Raw genomic sequence first — 7,645 nt, 5'->3', positions numbered from 1 at the left:
TATGATGGCATCATCAACTACGACTCCATGGTGATATGCAAACTGTGGAGGGAATAAGAGGAGTCTCTCTAGGACCTTCATGATGCTGAATGTCAGAGTCCGGTCTATAGTCTAAAAGGTTGGAAAAAGGCAGGAGGTCTTCCACTTCACTGGAAATGTCTCTTGGGTCAGACTAAGGTTGAAGAAGTGCTGTAGAATCCCACAGAGCTACTCTGTGCAGATCTTCAGGACTAATGGGACTAAAACCACCTGGGCCTGGTGCCTTATTGTTATTCAACCAAACTACAGTAAAAGTTTGAGCCAATGTATGAGTTATTCTTTTTCAGTATTTGTAACAACTATTTAGTTATGGAAATTGTCTGCTGGACAATAGCTGCCTCATTAGGTCTGCTTTTTATTTTTATTTGACTGTCTTATTCATAAACAATGACACATAGACTTGTCATTGTGGTGGCAGTTCCATGTTTTTTGACAAAGATATCTACTTTTTAGAGATGAACCACTTTTCTTGCATCATGGATGGAATTATTGGACAATTTGGTGAAGTGCTCACTTGCTGAACTTGTAGAAGAAAAAGCCCCCCAATGAGCACAGTACACAGTTTCTGGCTGACCAGACGCAGTTTCTGAAGCAGAGAAACTTGGACTCCACTGTACTTGTTCTTGGTGACTTTAAGGAAACCTCAGCCGAGAACTCCCAACATTCAAGCTGTTAATCAATTTTGGAAAAGCACAGTAAGCAGTACTTATTGTGCTCTCCCACACACTGCTCTGGGTCACTGGTCACGTGACAGTCCACCTCATTCCTGCATACAGGCCGAAATTAAAGCTATAAGCCTGTGGTAAAAACATCACGAGTGGACTACTGAAGCTGTCCTCCAGCATGTTTGGGCTGCATGTTTTTGAGTCTATTCCCAACAATCTGGAGGAGTTTACAAATTCTGTGACATCCTAAATCAGTTTCTGTGAGGACAGCTGTATACCAACAGAGACCAGGGTGAATTATAACAATGATAAACAAAATGGTTTACAGCCAAACTTTGACATCTATGGATGGAAAAGGAGGAGACCCTCAGAAATGGAGACTCAGACTTGTTCAGGTCAGTTAAAGGTTTAGCAAAGAGGTGCAAGACTCTAAATGTTAGTACTAAAAGAGGCCAATGCCTCTTTTCTATTGCAAACTTATCTGTTCACTTTCGGTCAGATTGATTGATTGATTGATTGATTTACTTTATTGATCTCACAGTGGAGAAATTTACATCAGCTGAAACTGTCAAAAAGAAGAAGGTTCCAAAAGGAAGACAAAGGTGCATGTGGTATATACAGTATATACAGTGTGTACACTGTATATATATATATATATATATATATATATATATATATATATATATATATATATATATATATATATATATATATTTAGCAGGATTATAATAAAGGGTTATTTCACAGGGTACTTACATGCATATTTATATGTAACTTAGTTCAGTTTATTTATATACTGGCAATTCACAACATGTCAACTCAAGGCATTTTATAGTTCACCAGATCATACACTCAAATTTATTCAAAGTTTTCTATCTAAGGAAAACCAGTTTACTGCATCGACTCATTGACTCGAAGGCAATCCCTCACACTAAGAAACTCCTTTTTAACAGGCAGACTAAGTCTCAAGGAGATATATATATGAGTATTTATATATATAACTATTGCACTGGGTATCAAATATAAAGAAACAGGTTATTGCACAGGGTATTAAATAGTAATTGCACATTATTAGTTATTGCCATTGTAGTGTCACATTGTATAGCTTAGTGGCAGCAGGGATGAATGACCTGCTGTGGCGCTCCTTTTTATAAACAGTGTGTAAGTCTTTCACTAAAGGAGCTGCTCAGCTCCCCTACACTCTGGTTCAGGGGGTGAGATGTGCTGCCCATGAGGGATGTAAGCTTGGACAGCACCCTCCACTACTTCCATTACAGTGAGGTAGTATCTTGTTAGGGCGGGAAGTTTGATCTTAAAAAGAAAGGCGACCCTATAGTCTGACATGTTTTTTTTTTTTTGCTGATATCCCAGAAAAACAAGCTGGTCTGTTTATCGCTGTTGTCAAACTCAGAGTACAGGAAGAGTGCCAAGGCAGGCTGCTGGCAGCCAGATGAAACAAAACAAATATGTAAAGGAAAGAAAAAGAAGCAATGTGGAATGAAATGGAGGGATATAAGCAAGAGTACATGGTAAATAAATGGTAAATGGCCTGTACTTATATAGCACTTTTTCAAGTCAGGAGACTTGACCAAAGCACTTTACACTACATTCAGTTATTCACCTATTCAAGCACACACTCACACACTGATGGTGGCAAGCTACATTGTAGCAACAGCTTCCCTGGGGCTCACTGACAGAAGCGAGGCTGCCGTACACTGGCGCCACCGGGCCCTCTGACCACCATCAGTAGACAATGCAGGTGAAGCTAAATTCTATCTACTAGCGACAGTGGCATCGGACACAGGAGTTTAACCTACAACTGAAGGGTTGTTAGTTCAAGCCATGGCTCTGGCTTTCAATGCCATTGTGTCCTTGGGCAAGAAACTTTACCCGCATTGCCAACTAAATGTGATCAGTGGTCCCGGTGGCGCCTGTGTACAGCGTTGCTTCTATTTGCATTATACCTCCAGGGCAGCTGTGATTACAATGTAGCTCACAACCATTAGTACATGTATGTGAATGAATCTCTTCAATTCTCCTGACTTGAAAAAGCACTATATAAGTAGAGGCCAACTTATTACCTAGCAGTTGTTAGCTAATGCTAACTACTGCTATTTTATACTTATGATCACATACATGTTCAGCCCAGTATAAAACTATTTAGCGATTAAAGATATTAGGCCGACCTTTCTGAGTCGCACTAAAAATTGAACCACAAGTGTCTGTTTGCTTACTGGAATCACAAGCAAACATTAACTGATTCACTTCCTGGCGGATATATCAAAAAAGGGAACCAATCTGTAGTGAACCGCTCTAAGTACTAGTGGAAAACGGGCATAAAAGACCAGTTCTCTGGGGTTCAGACAGATCTTTCATTGAAAGTTACATTTTGTGTTTTATTCAAAATGGCCCACTCTATCTCAAAAATGAGAAAAAATAAATAAATAAATAAGCCAAAATAAAAATTGGCACGATCAACCCAAAGTAGGCAGAACCACTGTATAAACCAGGAAAAGACCGGTGGCTGCATCTTTTAAAATTAACTCAAAACTTACTATCAATTTGTTTTTCTAATGACAAAAGGGAACATGGAATGCATTGGTTTCGAGGCACATCCTAAACTTCAAAAGAATCAGAATCCTTTGAGCCTTATTTACAAAGCAAACTTTATGTTTGGGAAGAAATATGCAGCACTAAGGAACAGGCCAGTCATGCAAGGCTGTGTCACATGCATGGAAATATTTTTGTCTGCCGATTTAGTAATGTCAACAAAAAAGGTTCCTGCTACTGCTACGTCAACTGTTGCCATAACACATGGCATTCCAGCCAATAGCTTTGACAATTTAATCTGAGTCCAAGCACTACCTTACTAAAGGAGGGTGGAAAAGAGCTACTTTGACCGTTCAGGCCTCTAAGAATAAGGAAAAATGTGTATTTAACTAAAGAATTGTTTTAAATCATGATAAAATTAAACAATGGGTTAAATCATTCTGGAGTTCTTCCTTTTAAATGATTCACTCTGATCATTTTCTGTAATTTTCATTTGCTCTTGATATGATATATTTTTTGCCGCAAATAATAAGTGTGTAGCTGCTAAAGAATTTTTTCATTTAAAGGTACAGTGTGTAATTTTCAGCGACATCCAATGGTCACACTGCAGAGACATGATCTGCTTCCCCCACTGCTTCTCCCCCTCCAACAATATGGAGGCCTTCATGGTACAAAGTTCCTTCTGCAATTGCTATTTTGGTTCATTAGCTCCAGAGGGGGCACAGCTGGTCGCATCATGCGGGTATGGTCTGAGGGAGCGATGTCTGCACTGCAGGACTGTTTTGAGTGCACTGAATGGAGCATCTTCAGGGAGGCTGCAACTGACAACCAGCGCACCACCGTGGAGGAGTACGCTGCATCGGTGTCCAACTACATCAGTTGGTGCATGAAAAAACAAGACGGGAACAAACGCAATTGTTACTCAGGCAAACCAGAAACCTTGGATGACCAAGGAGGTGTGAACTAAGCTGAGAGAACGAAATGCTGCGTTCAAATCTGGTGATGCTGCAGCTCTCAGGTCTGCAAGGGCTAACCTGAAGCGGGCCATCAGAGACGCCAAGCGGGCCAACAGCCAGAAAATCCAAGGTCTCTTCCAAGACCAACGACACCAGGAAACTGTGGCAGGGCATCCAGTCTGTCACAGACAACAAACCAACACCCTATTCCTGCAAGAACGACACCGGCTTCCTCAATGAGATCAACAACTCCTTCGGAAGATTTGAGGAGCTGAACTCCAACCCTGCGAGGAAAGCGACACCACACCCGGACGAACAGGCATTCAGACTGGAAACATCAGCTGTGCGGAAAGTTCTGAGGAAGGTCAACGCACGGAAAGCTGCAGGTCCTGACAACATTCCAGGTCGGCTGAATGCTCGGACCAGCTGACCCACATGCTCACAGACATCTTCAACACGTCCCTGGACCAAGCCATTGTCCCACGGTACCTCAAGTCTGCCACTGTTGTTCTGGTCCCAAAGACAACCACCATCACGTGCCTTAACGACTTCCGCCCCGTCGCACTCACATCCTCCATCATGAAGTACTTCGAAAGACTTGTTAAGGACCACATTATCTCCACGCTCCCCCCATCACATGACCCGTTCCACTTTGCATACCAGTCCAAGCGCAGTGCGGAGGATGCAGTCACCACTGCTCTCCACCTGACCCTGGAGAACCTGGAGGAGAAGAACACCCATGTGCGGATGCTGTTCCTGGACTTCAGCTCAGTATTCAACACAATCATCCCCCAGGACATGGTAGGCAAACTGGGCACCTTAGGAATAAACACCCCCCTCTGCAACTGGCTGCTTGACTTCCTCACTGATAGAACCCAGGCTGTCAGAGTGGGGAACAACACCTCCGACGTCATCACCCTGAACACCGGCACCCACCAGGGCTGTGTCCTGAGCCCCTGCTGTTCACCCTGACGACCCACGACTGCCGTCCACGCCTCAGGTCCAACCACATCCTGAAGTAGTGGGCCTCATCCGGGACAACAAGGAGGCGGCCTAAAGGGAGGAGGTGCGGCATCTGGTGGACTGGTGCAGAGGGAACAACCTGATCCTGAACGTCAAAAAGACCAAGGAGATTATCATCGACTTCAGGAAATCCAGACAAACACCCCTCCTCCTCATCGACTCAGCTGTGGAGGTCGTCAGCAGCACCAAGTTCCTGGGGGTGCACATCACTGACAACCTCAGGTGGTCACTCCACATCTCAAGGGCCAGCAGCACCTGCACTTGACAATAAAGGAAGTCTAAGTCTAGGTCTATCATCCTGGCTCTGCTGCTCTGATTTTTTGCTGCTCCTCTCTGAGCTCCAGAACGCTGTCTCATCTTACCTCTGTTGTTTGGGTTATTTGTCCCCCTCTTTTGGAAACTTTGACCAAAACAAACATATACCAAGCACAGTAGAAAGATGTGTGGCCGATCATGCGAAAAGCGGCCAATTTTTGTGCGGTGTCAACTGACCCATGCAAGTCAAGTTTACATAGATATTTCTATAAATAATCACATTTATTTGATAATTCTGTGTTAGATATATACAGTATCTTATATGGACCTAACTTGCTGTTGTCTTATTGGAGCATAACGGCAATCTATGCAGTCACTAGTTTGTCAGCTCTGTGCTGCCGTAGCACAAAGATGTCTGCCTCCATACAAGCATGATCCACTCCTATGTAATTATACATAGCAATTTCTAAGGCTACAAAAACATAATTATTGACTTTCAGTTCTTAGATAATAATAATAATTAACATACTTATGGATAATATATTGCATTTCTCACTGTAAAACCCATTAATTATTACAGAACGTTGCTTTAAGGTATAGTTTAATTGAAGTAAAGAAATGTTTGTCCGGTCAAGCAAAGCATTTAGTACATAGTTGTTTGAAATGATTTAGTCATAGCTCATGCTGGGGGATTTGGTATGAAGTTAGCTCTGCCTTAATCAGTCACATCAGGTGTTTCCCATTAGAGGTCTAATAACAGGAAAGGGCTGACAATGATGAAATAATGAGCTAAGTTCCAAATTCTGTAGAAAAAAAGGGTCAGAACATCTCTGAAATAACAGAAGCTGATTAGAGCACAAAGTTTCCAATGATTAGAAAAAGAAAATATATTAGCTTGACAGTTTTTCCACGTACATAATATGTCTTTATTAGCTGACATGTGCTGCTCTTAAGTGTAGAACAGGAAAGGGTGGATTGTGATCTACTAACCTTTTTGATGAATTTTATGTTTGAGTACGTCTCCTTGGTGAAGTTGTATCCTTCTGTCAACAGTGTAAGGATGTATGTGCCAGAGAAGCAATACTCAGCCAGATACTTCTCTTTAACATTACTCAGATGCATTTGTTTTATCTGTTAAAACAATTAAAGCGTTGAGATATAACCAATGTATATTAGGGGTAAGCTGGAAATATTAAGAAATTATTTAGAAATAAAGACGAATAAATACAGCTCAATAAAATTACAGCATTGGACTTTTAAATAAAAACACCCCAACCTGATTCCATGGGGTAGCACAGTAGCTTGCCAGATTGTTCTTCACAGTTTCTAAATGGATGGATGTATCAGTCAGATTGAGGAAGTTCATCACATAGTAGTAAGCGGAGAAGGCCTAACATGAAAGAGGAAATGGAAAAAGGAAATAAGAATTATCTTTAGGAGAAAACAGCAATCCCTCTATTGCAAAGGACAAACAAGTGTGTAACCTCCCTTTAGGGGAACCAGGTGGTAAAAATAAATTGCAGAATCTCTGGTTAGGTTTTTAAAAGTACTTAAAATAATAAAGTAACCGGAAATTTGATATATGATGATAATACTAATAAATTCAGTTCAATATCTCACATTTCAACTTCATAAGGACAGTTTTATGTTTGATTTAACCCTTTTATGCTCAGGTACACCACTGCATACCATCTAATTGTTTATTGTGATGAATTCTTAAGACAATAAATGTTAAATCTTGCAGACAAATTTTTTTGCATAAATTAAAATACTGATAGTACAACACAGGCATAACTTCCCGATGGACTGGTATGGACATGTCCCCATCTACTTTGGCCTCGTGGAGACAGTCCCTACCAATAATTTAGTTAAACCTGTTTTTAAGCAGAGCAGAGAGACACAATTAGGACCAGCTGGAGATTTAGAGGTGAAATAGATTTAGTGGGATTTGCAAAATGCAATAAAATACAGCATATCTCCAAGTTTACCAGAAAGTTTACAAGAAAATAATATGCTATACTATAATTAAATTGAACATATCTTTTTGTCTTTTGTAATTCAGCAAGACTCAGAAATGGCTGTGCCAGCCAATCCAGAGACAGCCAGACTCACAGGACACACACTTAAAATTGAAATATAATAAACCTAAAACAATTA

The 7,645-nt window shown here is 41.0% G+C and overlaps 1 protein-coding gene across 2 annotated transcripts in view; it reads right to left on the bottom strand.

Moving 5' to 3' along the window:
• The window catches only part of entpd1 (ectonucleoside triphosphate diphosphohydrolase 1), a 35,300-nt gene that overhangs the window by 6,288 nt on the left and 21,367 nt on the right, over positions 1-7,645 (bottom strand). For both annotated transcript variants that reach the window (XM_015375941.1, XM_015375942.1), the window contains exons 8-9: positions 6,765-6,878; positions 6,479-6,619 (exon numbers count right to left, since the gene is read on the bottom strand). In XM_015375941.1, the coding sequence (XP_015231427.1) occupies positions 6,479-6,619; positions 6,765-6,878 (255 nt within the window). The remainder of the gene's footprint in view (positions 1-6,478; positions 6,620-6,764; positions 6,879-7,645) is intronic.

Source organism: Cyprinodon variegatus, unplaced genomic scaffold (genome assembly GCF_000732505.1).
Source record: "Cyprinodon variegatus isolate N-32 unplaced genomic scaffold, C_variegatus-1.0 Scaffold127, whole genome shotgun sequence".
In the NCBI taxonomy this organism is placed as follows: domain Eukaryota; kingdom Metazoa; phylum Chordata; class Actinopteri; order Cyprinodontiformes; family Cyprinodontidae; genus Cyprinodon; species Cyprinodon variegatus.
Note: the sequence above shows the minus strand (reverse complement) of the source record. Positions and strands in the feature narration are given on the sequence as shown.